General features: G+C 45.9%; 2 protein-coding genes across 4 annotated transcripts in view; one reads left to right on the top strand and one right to left on the bottom strand.

Annotated features, from left to right (window-relative positions):
• PCGF2 (polycomb group ring finger 2) overlaps positions 1-10,937 on the top strand; it is a 38,207-nt gene extending 27,270 nt beyond the window's left edge. For 2 of the 3 annotated variants that reach the window (XM_050935279.1, XM_050935278.1), the window contains exons 9-10: positions 1,120-1,200; positions 6,882-10,937. In XM_050935279.1, the coding sequence (XP_050791236.1) occupies positions 1,120-1,200; positions 6,882-7,226 (426 nt within the window). In that variant the 3' untranslated portion in view covers positions 7,227-10,937. The remainder of the gene's footprint in view (positions 1-1,119; positions 1,201-6,881) is intronic. The other variant, XR_007771541.1, reaches the window with a different exon arrangement.
• CISD3 (CDGSH iron sulfur domain 3) overlaps positions 1-16,649 on the bottom strand; it is a 156,261-nt gene that overhangs the window by 126,848 nt on the left and 12,764 nt on the right. The gene's annotated exons all lie outside the window — the stretch shown is intronic.

The raw sequence follows: 16,649 nt of genomic DNA, 5'->3' as shown, positions 1-16,649 counted from the left end.
GCTTAACTCTTGGAAGTCCAAGGGCTCCGTGCTGCTGGCCCCATGCTGCCCGGGATCCCTAGGGACAGCTCTGTCTGCCATTAGGGAATTTTTTCCCAAGAACCCCCTGTAACATTTCATGAACCCCTAGGGATTCATGAACCCCAGTTTGGGAACCACTGGCGCCAGAGGAACAGCTGAAGTCATTTGAAGTCAATGGCCTTGATTTTCACCGGCAGAGGCGCTGCCCCCATCCATTTCAGAAGAAGAGTGTATCTCAGAGAACCTCCTCCCTCCGCCTTTCCCCCAAAATAAAACCAAACGCATTCTTGACACTCTGGCAGCCCCGCACCGGTGCTGGAAATTCCAATCTCTGAGACCTCCCCAGATTTTTCCGAAGATTTATTACGTGTTTCTCTTATTGAAAACACACACTTGTTTAAAGGCTTGGCAGTTGTCATAATACTACTTAGCACTTATTCACCGTGCTGTACAAACATTTGCTAATTAAGTCTTGCAGCCTTCTTTTAAATAAGCATCCGCCTCCTCATTCTGTACCCCAGGGGAAGCTAGATGTGCCCAGAGCTATTCAGCAAGCCAGCACAAGGGTTAGAACTCAGTCCACTAGACAACACTCACCTATCCGGTCTACCCAATAGGGCCTTCTTCAGAATGATTCTGACACTGATTCCCAGGGCCTACCAGGAGGGGACCTGACATGGGTACATTGGACCCGATTCACTGCATTTTGTATAGAGTCACTCTGATTTGGTAGCATGTTTACACTCATTTTGCACTGGTGTAAGTGACTGGGCAAAGTGTGGAGCAATGGTTAATTCCGCCCCGACTGCCCAATGTTCAAAAGAAGCTTAGAACCCCCTTCGGCACCAAAGCAAGTGGCCAGATTTTCAAAAGAACACAGCTCGGTTGGTGTTGGGCTCTTAGAAAAATCTGGTCTAAAGTGGGAATGGGGCACCGTGGAAATTATTTAGATGCCTAAATGGGAGCTGAGCTCTGTTGAAGAGGAAATCTGACCCCTTCTGTCCAATCATGTATTGGAAAGCAAGTTATTTTACTTTGTCCTTGGGACCCCTGGGGTCACTGGAGGGGGAAAGATTCACTGTGGTCTGTATTTGTCAGGTGGAAGTTCTCTACGAAGACGAACCTTTAAAGGAATATTACACGCTTATGGACATTGCCTATATCTATCCTTGGAGAAGGGTGAGTAAGAAACTCCCTCTTCTGCGCTGGAACGATCTTTGTAATTTATTGAGAAGCTGCGTGGTCCAGTGGGCAGGGCAATCACCTGGGATCTAGGAGATGCAATTGCCAGCCCTGGCTTCATGGGTCACTTCCCTTCCCTGTTCTGTTTCCCCTCCCACCATTCATCCGCTTGGTGTCCCATCTCCAAAGCTTAAAGTCTAGAGCAGAGGGCCTCTGAGTTACTACAGAGAATTCTTTCCCCGGTGGCTGGCTGGCAGGTCTCGCCCACATGCTCAGGGTCTAACTGATCACCCTAATTGGGGTCAGGAAGAATTTTTTTCCCCATGGCAGATTTGGTACAGATGCTGGAGTTTTTTTCACCTTCCTCTGCAGCATGGGGGCATTGGTCACTTTTTGGTTTGAACTAGTGCAAATGGTGGATTCTCTGCAACTTGAAGTCTTTAAATCAAGATTTGAGGACGTCAGTAACTCAGCCAGAGGTTATGGGCCTATTGCTGGAGTGGGTGGGTGAGGATCTGTGACCTGCAATGTGCAGGAGGTCAGACTAGATGATCATGATGGTCCCTTCTGACCTTAAGTCTGAGTCTTCAGTACTGGGTTTCTCTCTTTATGTTCGTACAGCACCTAGCGTAAGGGAGCCCTGATCTCTGTTGAAGTCCATTGATGCTACTGCAAGACTCCTAATGATTAATACCAGTTAATCAATACTAATTTTCAGGCAATAACTCAGCCTCTTTTCTAATGAAATATTTTTGTGATGAGCGAGTGTTTTTTCAGTGGTGGATAATAGCAATAGTTAGGGGAAAGGTTTCAGAAGGAGAGGTTTATTCTTCCAAAAATATCTTGGACCTCAATTTTCTAGACATGCTGGGCACCCAGCACTCCAGTTGCAGCTAATGGGAGCTGCAGGGTGCTAAGAATCTTGCCAATTCTCATGATTTTATAAAATGATTCAGTCTAAACTAGCTGTTACAGCTCAAGGAAGATCTTGGAGTCATTGTGGATAGTTCTTTGAAAACATCCACTCAATGTGCAGCGGCAGTCAAAAAAGCGAACAGGATGTTGGGAATCATTAAGAAAGGGATAAAAAATATGACAGAAAATATCATATTGCCTCTCTATAAATCCATGGTATGCCCACATCTTGAATACTGCATGCAGATGTGGTCGTCCCATTTAAAAGAAAGGCATATTTGAATTGGAAAAGTTTCAGAAAAGGGCAGTAAAAATGATTAGGGGTATGGAATGGCTTCCATATGAGGACAGATTAAGACGACTTGGAATTTTCAGCTTGGAAAAGACACGACTAAGGGTGGGGGGGATATGATTGAGGTCTATAAAATCATACTGATGTGGAGAAAGTAAATAAGGAAGTGGTGTTTACTCCTCATAGCACAAAAACTAGGGGTCACCTGATTAAATTAATAGGCATCAGGTCTAAAACAAACAAAAGGAAGAATTTCTTCACACACTACAGTCAACTTGTGGAACTCTTTGCCAGAGGACGTTGTGAACTCTGTTATGGTCTTGGCCTTCAAAAAAGAACGAGGTAAATTCATATAGGGATAGGTCCATTAGTGGCTATTAACCCGAATGGACAGGGATGGTGTCCCTCGCCTCTGTTTGCCAGAAGCTGGGACCTGGCGACAGGGGATGGATCACTCAATGATTCCCTGTTCTGTTCATTCCCTCTGGGGCACCTGGCACTGGCCACTGTCGGAAGACAGGATACTGGGCTAGATGGACCATTGGTCTGACCCAGTCTGGCCGCTCTTATGTAGAGGGACCTTTGTGAGTCTGATCTCCTGTATAACATGGGCCGTAGAACTTCCCACAGATATGTTCTAGAACATGGTTGTGGATAAAACTTGAAAATGTGACCCTGAAAGGCAAAAAAAATCAGAAGGCAAATTTAAAGAAAAACCCCAACAAAATAAATCCAGTTTATAAAAATCTCATGATTTTGGGGGCTTGACTTGCGATTTTTGACACGCCCCCTTCCCCCAGTGTTGGCAATACTGTGTTCAGCAACTCTGGAAAAAAAACCCAGGCCCCGACTATTACCCGCTGCCCCCACACCTGGAACAGGGGTGTGGCTGGCGCTTCCGAAGGGGCATCGGCAGGAGGGGACAGTGCAGGGTTTGAAAACCGAGATCCATCAAAAAACATTTCCCTTGTTGACGCTTTCTCTGCTAGAGCGTTTAATTAGAACCAGGTGCTTCGAAGAGCCTCGGTTCACTCTCCCAGCCCGCGGTGGGGCGCCAGGGGCAAACTTTCAACAACCGTCCTCTTCCTAGCCAGACATAGCTGCCTTGCACAAATCCACTGTTTTTTGTTTGTTTTTTAAAGGGGAAAAGGGTTTAACGTTACCCTTCTAAGTGATCATTTCAAATGAACGCCAGCAACTCTAGATTTCCCCTTTTGTGGCTCGAGTCTTTAAAGCACTTCAGTTCCAATTCAGGAAAGCTCAGAAGGACCCAGATCAATGGGAGTTAGGTACCTAAATACCAATGAGGATCTGGGTTAAAAGTACTGTTGAAGTCAATGGGACTTCACATGATTAAGCTCCTCTGTATTTAAGGTACTTGTCTGGCCCATATCACTGTGATATCTGGGTCTCACAATCTTTAATGTATTTATTCTCAGCAGCCCTGGTAGGGAAGTACTATTGTTCCCCTTTTACCGATAGGGAACTGAGGCACAGATGTACAAAGGTAGTGCCTTGGTGCCTCACTACCACTGAATCACCATTTGAGGATCTGGACTTAGGCACCGAAATACTTTTGTAAATCTGACCCAGAGAGAGTAATAGTCTTGCCCAGGGTCACACATGAAGTCTGTGGCAGAGCAGGGTCTTGAACCTTGGTCCTAAGTTTGGGGTCTAACATCTGGAACATCCTTTTTCTCCTAACATAGAATCATTAGATTGGCCACAGATCTAATCTAGTCCAATATCCTCTCTCTGACAGCAGTTAGTAGGACATACTTTAGAAGAACAAAATTCCCTAATTGCTAGTAGTTAGAGATTGACTTAAATCCTGATGGATTTAAGCCCTTCTTAATGTTAATATATATTTTGGAAGAGAAACTACCTACTTTTTATCTGTGGCTGTTCTTGTTATCTGTGTAAACATCTAGTCCTTGTTTGAATCTTGCTAAGTTTTAAACCACCATGACATCATGTGGCAATGAGTTCCACTGTTTGGTTGTGAAAAGATTATTTCCTTTCATCGCTTTTGAATTTGCCGTCTTCTAATTTTATTGAATTCTTCAAAGTGTGTTCCTGACTAGGAACACATTTTGAACATGTGTGCATTTCCTGAAATGGGGGTTTAAGCACATGCTTAACTTTAAGCAGATGGGGAGTCCCAATGAACTCAATAGGTAAACATGTGAGTCTAAGGGCTGTGCTGGACTAGTGCTCAACAGTTCACATGATAAAGCCCTGGCTCCTTGAGAGACCAGCTAGGAAATTTTAGATGGTTTTCAGTAGGATATTTTTCACATTGCCACTTGCCAGTGGGTGGGTTTTAAGATGCATCTCATTTGAATTCCTGAATCCTTCATCACTTATTTCTGGAAGGCAGCCTGAAAATCTTTTCCACAGACTAGCTTTTAATCTTTCATGAACATCTAAATTCTTGAGCCAACTGGCTGAGCTCCTGGAAAGACATCTCAGAACTTGAAATTTTACAGGTGTGCCTGGAAAGAGCCATTGGAAATTCATATGAAAATAAAACAAAACAATAAATCCTATATCCAAAGGATTGTGCACTTGCACAATGGGGCCTGATTCATCAGTGCCTGCACCTTGTGTAGTCATTCATACTAGTGAGTGTTGAACACCACGATTCTGGTGTAAAGGCTACACAAAGTGCAGGACAAGAGAGAACTGTGACCGTAAGATTCAATCCATTTCCCACTGAGAAACCAAATGGCAAATCTTCCATTACAGCCAATGAAAGCATGCTGATGCCCATAATTTAATATTTCACTCATTCTGCCTTTCACTATTATGTCCAAGTACTGAGATTTTATTTGAGACAAAAAATTTCATACTCTTTCAGTCCTGTGTTTTCTCTCTAGCATCATTCTTAGATCATAGTTTGGATATCCAGCCAGCCTGTGGGACGCAATGGATTGTGAAAGAACATAATGTCCTATAACAAACCATTTAAATGGTTAAAAGAACAAGGAGTTATTGTGGCACTTTAGAGACTAACAAATAAATTAATAAATACATTTGTTAGTCTCCAAGGTGCCACAAGGACTCCTTGTTCTTTTTGCTGATACAGACTAACACGGCTACCACTCAGAAACCTGCCACCATTTAAATGGTTAGTTAATGAGACAATGCCACAGTCCTTTGGTAGAACTTGTTAACCACCGTCATTATTACCCCAAAACTTTGTCAGGCAAGATATTTTGAAAATGTTTGTTAGAACTTAGAACCTACCTGTTTGCAGATGTTTCTTAATAATACTTAGTGCTTTTAATTCCTAGATCTCAAAGCATTTTATAGAGGGATGGCAGTGTTTTAAAATGACATTGTCACATAGTTTTAGGTCATGAAAGGGGAAAGTTTTAAACAGATTAATATTAATAGAAATAGTCTAGGTCTGAATTAAAAACAAAACATGAAACAGATCTGGGTTAGATATTGAAGAATACCCTGCTACTCTCCCAAAGCATTCTGCAACCAGAAAACTTCAGGACTCCTAAACTTAAACTGATAAGGAGAATTGAAACTGACTAGTCTACTTACACTGCTGAAGCAGAGTGGAATATAAGAGGGGGAAAAAGGAAACATTCATAAATGATAAAGTAAAATAAAAATTCATATAGTTTTAATAAAGAGGGGTTATTAGCAGCACAGGTAAGGACATGCAATTGGTTTATGTAGGATTTTTAAACTGATACATTATTTTTAAAAGGAACAGTATCTCCATTCCTCTCCTATGTATACGTCTAGCTTGAGAAGCCACTGGCATGAGCAATTTAGATCGTACTTAAACTTCATATTTTGTTTTGATGTTTGCCATTTTGAGACTTTTACAACATAAGCTTGTGGTACAAAGTTCAGTTAATTCAGAAGAATTAAACTGAACTCGGGAGTCACAACAGCATCGCCCTATTAAACTGGGCTTTAGACGATCATTGTATTGAATCGAGCCCTGACCTAGCAGAGAACTTGGGACTGATTTAAGCCTGAGTTTGGCTGAATTGGGGCCCTGGTTCAGTTTTTAAATATGATGTTAAATGCTAGGCCATAGCATGCTCTGCTGTCAAGTCAGTTAATTTACACTGATGATTTTAGGGGCAACGTTCCCAGGAACAAATGGCAGTCAGATGCCTAACTCCTATGGGCAGCTAATGGGAATTAGGCACCTTGGCTACCCCTTTATGCATTTGAACCTCTCCTCTTTAGCTTTACGTCTGAGTCCCAAACTGCCGTTCCAGACCTGAAGAAGAGCTTGTGGGGCTCAAAAGCTTGTCTCTGTCATCAACAGAAGCTGGTCCAATAAGAGATTATCCCGTCCACCCTGTTTCTTTAATATCCTGAGACTGACAGCTCCAGCTGCCCTACCTATGTCCAGACTAATTGGTGTAGATATCAGCGTGATTGTCTCTAAAAACACCCATGTGAACATCTTTTGTCTCCCTTCTCCCCCCTGTAGAATGGGCCTCTCCCTTTGAAATACCGAGTGCAGCCAGCTTGCAAGAGACTAAAACTGTCCCAGCCTGCAAACTCTGAATGCACCAACACCAGCGGCGCATCCGAGTGCGAATCCGTCAGCGACAAAGCCAACAGCCCGGCCACCTTGCCCGCCACCTCCTCGTCCCTGCCAAGCCCTGCCACACCTTCCCACGGGTCGCCCAGCTCCAACACCACCACGATAAGCATCCCTGCCAACCCCGGCACCATACTCAATGGCACCTCGAACTGCCACCAAATGCCACCCTCCGCCAGCAGGGGGCGCAAAATGACTGTGAATGGCAGCACAGCATCCGCCTTGACCTAGAAGGGACCCCTTGGGCATGACTTTCCATTTTATATATAAATATATATGTGTATATAGGAAAAAAATTATACATACTTATTTTCTATTGATTGACCAGATTAATTTAAAATGCAAACAACAGACACAAAATGTGGTTGAGTATTTTTTAATGTTTTTGTTTTTTTTTTAAACTTTATGGAACTTGCATGCTATGAGCCCAAGTTTAGGTAAAAGCTGCAGCCCCTTCATTTTCTATACCTTCCGTCACCCCAGGAGCTAATGGACTCACTAGTAGTGGACACACAGGTAATGGCAAAGCACATGGACCGAAAGCCTCAATCCTCAGTGTAAATGCATTTGTGGTTCTGTCACTTTCTTCCAAAAGGATGAGGCTTGTCCAGGCATTTCTTAAGAGTCACGTCTGATGTCATGCTTGTGTCAGCCTCCCCTACCCCCTTTCCTGACTGGTTTAGGGATGAAGAACCTAAAAGCAGGTGTTGAGTGTTTTGTGCATATGGACAGGAAGGAAGTGGGGCTTAGAGCTTTGTAAATCCTGCAGTTCTTCCACAATCCAAACTTCCATGGACTTTAAGTCAGAGGCTTGCCTGGAGTTAGGGCCATTGGCAAAAGTTTTCAAAAGTACCTAAATAATTTAGGAGCCCCAGTTCCACTGAAAGTCAATGACCTATGTGATTTAGGAGCCCAAATGACTGTGGTGCCTTTGAAAATGTTACCCATAGGGTGTTATGTCCAGAGCAGCCTAGGGGATTTAGACACATCTTCCATTAATTTAAAGGGAAGAGTTTGGTCTGATTCCTCCTCCACCCTCAAGACTGCATACAGGCCCAGCGGAAGCCAGCAAGAGTGTTGGGCACCTCTGAAAATCAGGTCCCGTGAATCACATTTTTCAAAAGAAGTCAGGGCCAGACTTCTGGGAACATGCTGAAGTGTGTTGTTTCCCTCCCTCTAAATCTTGCCTGTATGGATCTACATCCCCTATCCTGCTTTAAATTTCTCAGCCAGAGGCTCCTTCCCTGGCTCCCTTTAGAATGACAGTTTTTCCCACTGCCTTGTTGCAATGTCTTATCTGATCATCTTAATCACTGGGTAATCTCCAAAGAGAATTTCCATCCCTCTGTAAATACATCCCTGCTCCTGTCTTCACTTCATTTCTGTGCAGTGGGGCAGGAAGGGGGAGAGATCTCAGCTTTAAGGGCCACCAAAGCACATCCCACTTGGAGGTGGTCTTGGCGAAGGGATCTAAAGAACCCAGGAACTGGCTTTCAAAAGGATGTGGCTTTGTCTCCCCCATGTAAAATTTTCTTCTCCTTTGCAGAGTAGCTTTCTGACTATTTGAGGCTTCGATCCTGCAAAGATTTAAGCATGTGCTAACTTGACACACTCCAAGCAGTTCCATTTATTAAGCATGTGCCTTAAAGGTGGAATGTTCAAGAGAATCTAGGCAATTTAAGAGCACAAGTCATTGATTTCCCCCCACTCCGCCGCAACCCCAAAGGAGGCCAAGGGATCTAGCCCCTCATGTCAACAGAAGTTGGGAACCTCTCCTGGGCTCCTTAGTCATTTAGGGCTCTTTTGAAAAATCCCGCTCAGACTTTGCAGGAAGGAGGCTTTAAGTAACCAACACCACCTTCAGAACAGGTAGTGCTCACTCATTGGACCCATAACAGCATTTCATGTAGACTCAACATTCATGAGCATGAAATAATGTGATTGGGTGGGAAAGGAAGAGAATTAAGGCCTATCCCACCCAGGAAACCAGCGTTTCAGTCCTTCCACGGTGGTGATGGTTACCAGGAGTGTGGTTTCTTTGGTGGGGTGGCCAGAGATGATGCTAAAATGAAGAACCAATGTATTTCCCCATCACTCTGCTCTTCATTTCTTCCTCCTCAATAGCTCCTTGCTTGCTAAAAAGATTAAATTTAGCATTTCAAAGCTTCATTTTAGTTCAACCCTGTCCCACCATCTCCCCTTCATCCTCCTCATGCTGGATTTAAAAAAATACAGTGCCTTTAGAAAGGTGGTTTGTTTGTGAAGGGGACAGGGTCAAAAAAAAAAAAGGGGGGGGGGGAAGGTTACTATGTTTTCTTTAAAAGGCACGTAGCTTTATAGTGTGTGGTGCTGCATTTTGCTTACATCTTGTTATGAAATTGTCCCCGTGCAGGGGGGGAAAAAACGCACAGGTCCCATTGCAGATAATTCTCTTGCATCATCCCCTAAAGCTTTCCTTTCAAGCCACAGTGATACTTTTTCTTTAAGGCAGGGGTGTGAGCAGGGGTGGCTCCAGGCACCAGCATGCCAAGTGTGTGCTTGGGGCGGCAAGCTGTGGGGGGGACGCTGCCGGGAGGAAGGTCCGCCGAAGCCGCGGGACCAGCGGACCCTCCGCCGGCAAGCTGCCGAAGGCAACCTGCCTGCCGTGCTTGGGGAGGCAAAATGCCTAGAGCCTCCCCTGGGTCTGAGTTAGAGAGCGGGGGCGGGGGGGGGGGAGGGAAGTGTCTGCATTCTCAGAAGCACATGTTCTCTTGGGCCTCAAAAAGCTTATTCCCCTTATTTTTTATTTATTAATTCATTCCACCAGGACTGAGTAAGTGCCTGCAGATCCCAGGAACAGGAAAATTCCTGCAGGAGACAGGGAAGACTCAAGCTGCTAGAAAGGAACTGGGGTTTTCTCTGCAGGGGCTCCGTGTCGAGTGGGTGGGAAATCTTGAAGGCGTACGGAGACCGACAGGCGTGGGGAAGGGAACTGCGTCTACAGAGCCTGACTCCACAAGGTCAGCAAACATGGATTTAAAAACAAAAGCACTAAAGTATTCTCCCAAAGAACGGAGAGGTGTCTTGGCTGGGAAGAGCCAGCATGAGCAGAGAGCCCTCTGTGCAAGTCATGCATGGTAAGGCTCTAGGAAGCTGGGTAGGTTACAGTTCAAGGACTTTCTTCCTCAGAATGCTGCGTAGGGAGAGGTCTCCACTGGGAGGCAATAATCGGTGCTAGGCAGTTCAGTGTAGGGCGAACTGGTTAACGCTGAATTAGGCGGGGCTCGGGACCTTAACTTCTTAGAAACCTTTGAGAACATTATCCCCAGCAAGAACGAGGGATCTGATGAGCGAAGAGAACATTCACTTTTTTTTGGAGGTGGAGGATGGGTGGGCCATCCGAATTTCCCATGGAAGCAGCCAAAGTGGGCAGAACACGTCTTCGGTTGGGTCATGGTGGGCAGGGTATGTGTGGGGGAAATAAGGTGCAATTTGCATGTATTGAAGATGGCTCCCTTCTCCCTGCATTGTCTCATGGGAGGAGAAGGCACCCAGGTCAACTGCAGGGTAAAGACACGTAAAAGCTGCCATTGTTCTATTAGTCTTTCCCATTTCTGTTTCTTCCCCTTCTATTGGCTGGTGCTGGACTGCGAGCTCAATAGTGTCTCATGAGGCTTCACGGGTTGAAAATATTCCCCAGACTTTGGTATCCCTTCTCCTTGTACATAGGCCACAATGGACTAAATGAGGCACTTCCACTGCCTCAATTGGGGGGGTTTGTCCCCCCTCCCTCCAATATGGTAAAAACCAAATTGCTCTGTATGTTTGCATCCTGTATGATGTTTTAATGTCCAGTAATATATTTGGATATTCATATATCGTTATTGGTTAAACATTTGTATAACTATACAGCTTTGTAAATGTAATAAATGCTGCAGATTGTCCTTCAACTTGTCTGTGTGTGCAGATCTAGCCGTCAGCCTGCCTAGCCTTCCATCCTGCCTATATATGTCCATCTACCAGCCTGTCCATCGATCTGTGTATATCCATCTGCCATCCTATCCTTCCCCCATCAAGCTGCTCTTTAGCATCATTAGCCTGCCTAGTCTTCTACCTATGATCCATCCAGCGCCCCTCTCTCTCTCATATGCGATATATAGCCTTCACCCATGCATCTGAGATGCAGTGAGGTTTGACACATTCACGTTCTTTTAAGATTTAGTCACTTCAGATGACTGAAGTTACCCCTAGCTCCCATCCTTCCAAGTCAATAGAAAATAGGGTGACCTGATAGCATATGTGAAAAATCAGGACGGGGGTGGGGGAGTAATAGGCATCTATATAAGAAAAAGCCCTGAATATCAGGACTGTCCCTATAAAATTGGGACATCTGGTCACCCTAATAGAAAAGAAAATGCCATTCTTCCCTATCCATCCCTTCCCAGTGTACCCTTCCACTCAGCATGTTAACAAGCTCTCCCTGATTCTGATGGTCATTTTGACCGGGTTTAATCACACCTTCTTTATTCAGCATTGCAAAGCCAGAGCTCAGTGGCATTGTCTTAAGTAGGAAAAAGGTTATTTAGGGAGGCAAGATGGGTTAGTGGTGTGGCAAAGCTCCAACCTTGTCCCTGTAGGTCCCGCGCTTCCAGGCGGTTTATGCTAGTCTCAGAGGCTCACTGCGACCCTCCACGTAGCCCTTCTCTCTCTAGGGCCAGGGTACAATCTACTGAGCCCTTTTCATCATAAGCCAGCAAGGAGGTTGGTGAGAAAACTCCCCCAGTCTCTGTTGTCCCTACGGGACTATTCAAGAACAGTTGAGTCTCCTGTCCTGAGAGGGGCCTGTCTTCCCTACCCAGGAGATGTTTCTGCAGTGGTGGGTTGGGGGGAACCTGGCCTCGCCCTCTACTCCGGGTTCCAGCCCAGTGACCCTAATGGCAGCAGCTGTTGGCAGCCGACCTTTCACTGCCAGAGTTGCTATGTTTCCCTGGGCCACTTCTCCACAGCTCTCCTGCTTCCCACTCTCAACGCCCTCTTCACCCTTCCCTTAGGGCTCCCTTTCCAGTGGTTTCAGGGTGTCTTCATTACCCAGCCCTTCAGCTGCACTTCCGCTCCCTAGCTCTCCTCTGCCTGACTGGGGTGAGAGGGGCCTTAATTAGAGTCAGGTGCTTAACAGCCTCACCTGACTCTTTGCAGGTTAATTGGAGTCAGGTGTCCACCCTAGCCTGGAGCAGCCCCTGCTCTGGTCAGTCAGGGAACAGAAAACTGCTTATCCAGTGGCCAGTATATCTGCCTTCTACTACTCTGCTGTTCTGGGTCTATCATGGTGGATAAAGCACTAAACTGGGACTGGAGACCAAGGGTCTATTCTTGTCACCACCACCAGGTGACCTGGGACACGCCCTGCCATCTCCCTGTGCCTCGGTTTCCTCACCTGTAAAAAGGGGATAATGGTGGCTGATGATGCCAACAATAACTTCACGACCCTGTGTAAAATGCTTTGAGCTCTCTAGATGAAAAGTGCTACACAAGAGAGGTATTATTACATGCTGGGCTTAGTCACCACGAGCTGGCTAACCCCGGCCTAAACTCGATCACTTTTCCTTGTCTAGACAAAGCCTAAGTAGATTTAAGGACATTTATTTGTTAAATCCAAAACGATCTGGGCTAGTCTATTTATCTTTGGCTGTCATGACTCTAGTGTGTAAGGCCCAGATCCTCCAAGCCATTTTGGTACCTGCCTTCCACTGAAATCCCAGAAGTGACTCTCCCAGGCAGTCTATGGCAAAGAAGAAATGTAACCCAGATCTCCAGGTTCCTCGTCTAGTACTTTAGCCACAAGACCACCCTCCTCTGCTAAATTTATTTTTTTGGGGTGGGGTGGGGGAATCACATCTCCACACATCTTTTCCCAATGAAAGATTATTTTAAAAAAAAATCAGTTTTGTTCCCTCTGCTGCCTTCTCCCCCCGTTTGCCAGACAGTGACAAACCATAATGTCCGTACCAATACAAGGAACCATAAATCACTACAGGGCGGGCTGGGCCAGGGCGGATCTAGTCCATTTTTTAAAGCTAGATGGCACCGTCCCTGACACGAATGCATCTGGGAACCAACCTTCCCCCAGTAAAACTGCAGCCACTTCCCCTCTCCGAGCTCAAGCCAAGGGGGTTGCTTGCTTTCAGCTCTGGACTTTCCTTCCACCACAAGTCTCTCTGGCAAATCGTTTTGTCCTTGGGACGTGGCAGCAAAGGAGTGGAGGGGGCAGATGATCAAAGATTAGCCTAGCAAAGAGCTACATTATAAACAATTTGGTCCCTGTCCTCCTCCATTAAAGAACATATAGGAGCCATTTTAGTTCCCTCTCCTGCGTGCATCTGACCTCTCTGCAGGACAGCAGGGCTTCTGAGTCCAACCAACAGCCTAAGTTTTCCTTTTTTTTTCAGAAATGTATCCAGCATAGTTGATCATAGAAGGGGAAAAGTCCCCTGCTTACAAGCTCCTCAGTGCTTCATTATCAGATGCGTGTCACTGGGAGCTTGATCCAGAATTCACACGGGGCTGGAGGTGCTGAAAGCCATTGAACAAAGCTGTTCGCAGTGTCTATGATGGAAGCCATGCATTCATTTGGTGGCTATTACTTCAAACCAAGGGTGTCGCAGTGCTGACGCCTGAGGGTCACACTGGCCTGGACTCTGCCCCCAAAGCAGGGGTGAATATTTCAAGATTCCTCAGCTCATTTAAATCCACCTAAGGAAGGGCCAGATTTGCCAGGGAGTTTAGCAGCTCTTGCGAGCCAAGCCCTCAATCCTACAGAAAAATCCAGGCTAAGCTTTCAGCGGGTGAAGTGATCACTTGAAGCAGGAATTAATCCAGGCAAGTCCTACAGTGCTGTGCAGGAAGTCAGATGGGACATATCATACCGCTCCCTTCTGCCTTTAAAAAACGATGAATAACCCCTTTAGCTTCAATAGGGCTACTCTCCTGCTTAATGTTAAGTATCAGAGGGTAGCCGTGTTAATCTGTATCCACAAAAACAACAAGGAGTCCGGCAGGAGCGCCACCAGACTTTTTGCCGCCCTAGGCAGCAGAAGGTCCCACCCCCCAAATGCCACCCCCCAAATGTTAGCACCCTAGGCGACCGCCTAGGTCACCTAATGGGTTGCACCGGCCCTGGAGTCCAGTGGCACCTTAAAGATTAACAGATTTATTTGGGCATAAGCTTCCTGGGTAAAAAACCCACTTCTTCAGATGCATGGAGTGAAAATTACAGATGCATTATATAATGACACATGAAGAGAAGGGAGTCACCTCACAAGTGGAGAACCAGTGCTGACAGGGCCCTATGTTGCACTGTAGACGTGACCCTGGAAAAGGCTGGCATGAGAACTTTGGGTCTGTTGGCTAAAGAAACTTGGGGCTGTGAGCCAAGAAGTCGCTCCTTTTGTTCCTGGTTCCTCCTGCATTCACAGAAGCAGGACTTATCTCTTTTGCCTACAAGGAACGAGCGATTTTCTTTGATGCTAATAGACTCCATCAATTTCTATTTCCAGCTGGAACATCCCCACCAGGGCCTTCAAATCTAACCAGCAGCTTGGGTCAAAAAGGGGCAACAGTATTTAGTTGCCTAACTGAAACTCTCAGTGAAAATGGGAGCTGGGCACCTAAATACCTTTGAGGACCTGTGCCGGAGCCCCTTGCAAATCTGACTCCACAAAAGGACCTCCTTTACTGGAAGCCACCAGCAGCAGTGCTGGTGATGTGGTCTTGGATTCGGGAGCAGGATTTCATATTCAGTGTGTCTCTGTGTGTTTCCTTGGTGAAAGCCCTGATGTAATCAGAGCTTTGCAGTCACTGAAAGGACTTTAAATGGATGAGTGCAGTTGGCCAACCACCCCAAGAATGTTCATTAGTGTTAAATTCCTTGTAATAGTCCTCCTAGATTTCACTTAATATCAGAGGCAGGCGAAGCCGTTTAATAACATCAAGTGCCCAGCGGGAGAACTGGGGAGGGGAGAGAAAAGAAGGTCTATGCAGAGAATATACCATCAACTTGAGGGAACTTTCAGCAACCAAGGCACCTACATTGCTTGTAGAATCCAGCCCCTCCCACTATGTAAAAGGACAGTAACTGGGGAAAAGGCTTTAGTGAAAAGCACATCCCTCTGTTGGGTAATGAGGACTGATTTTGGGGATGGGTTAGCCTTGAAGAGAATGCTTAGGAACGAAGTGCTGGGTGGCCCAGAAATCAGCTCCTTTTCCCAACAGCTTTAAAATCTCAGCTGGTCTTGGGTTGTTCACGCCTATTAACGCAGGCGGAGAGGGAAGATTATATCTTTTCTATAGAGGGGATCTCTAGTCAGGGCTGGCTCTAGGTTTTTTGCCACCCGAAGCAAAAAAAAACAAACAAAAAAGAAAACTGGCCAGAATGCCGCCCCTGAAATTGTGCTGTCCCAAGCACATGCTTGGTTTGCTGGTGCCTAGATCCGACACATTGCCCCTCCCCCTAACTCTGCCAGTGGGGCATCTAAGCATATTTGAAAATCCTCGTAGAGACCAAAGGTATTTAGGTGTCTAACTACCTTTCCAGATCTGGGCTTTCGCCCAGATATCCATAGGTGCTAGTGTACCCCACACACCTCCTGGATGTGGTGCGCTGTCCCATCTAGCGGCACGGAGACCGGCGAGAGAGACCAATGAGTTTCCTCTACAGCCTTAGCTAACAGCCAGTTGACTTTTAGCCCATGCACTAAGCTCCAGATCCCCCAGGTTCAATCCGGCCTGCCAGCGACTGGCGTCTGTTGGTGTTACACCAGAACTATGGGTTCTAGGGGTGCTATCGCACCCCTGGCTTGGAGTGGTTTCCATCATTTACAGGGTTTACAGTTTGGTTCAATGGCTCTCAGCACCCGCACTATAAAAATGATTCCAGCACCCCTGTCTATAGCCAGCTGTAGGCACCTAAATACTCGATAAACCTGGCCCTGAGTCACCTTAAAAAAAAAATAAAAGTGATGTACATTGAGATGAAGCCCAGTTTTGTGGGAGATAACAGGCTGACAATCGGGATGTCTGGAAAAGATATCCCAGCATTTAACAGTGGGCTCTTCAGTCTTGGGGTACGTCTCCACTATCCGCCGTATCGGCGGGTAGCAATCGATTGCTCGGAGATCGATATATCGCATCTCATCTAGACGCGATATATCGATCTCCGAACGCGCTTATATCGATTCCGTAACTCCACCAACCCGAACGGAGTTGCGGAATCGACAGGGGGAGCCGCGGACATCGATCCCGCGCCATGAGGACGGTGAGTAATTTGATCTTAGATACTTCGACTTCAGCTACGTTATTCTAAGATCGATTTTCCCCCGTAGTGTAGACCAGCCCTTGCAGAGAAAGGTCTAACACAATCCAAGGACTGGAAGTCGAAGCACATTCAGACTGGAAATAAAGCAGTGAGAGCAATTAGCCAATGGGACAATTTCCCAAGGGCCGTGGTATATCCACCATGACTGACAATTTCTAAATCAAAATCGGATGTTTTTTCCTAAACAATCTGCTCTGGGAATTTCTTTTAGTGGGGGGGAGAAGTTCTCTATACAGAATGATCACAGTAATCCCTTCTGGTTTTGAATCTATGAATAAGGGAAGAAGATTTTTTAAAAAATAGTA

The sequence above is a fragment of the Gopherus flavomarginatus genome, chromosome 25, assembly GCF_025201925.1.
Source record: "Gopherus flavomarginatus isolate rGopFla2 chromosome 25, rGopFla2.mat.asm, whole genome shotgun sequence".
In the NCBI taxonomy this organism is placed as follows: domain Eukaryota; kingdom Metazoa; phylum Chordata; order Testudines; family Testudinidae; genus Gopherus; species Gopherus flavomarginatus.
Note: the sequence above shows the minus strand (reverse complement) of the source record. Positions and strands in the feature narration are given on the sequence as shown.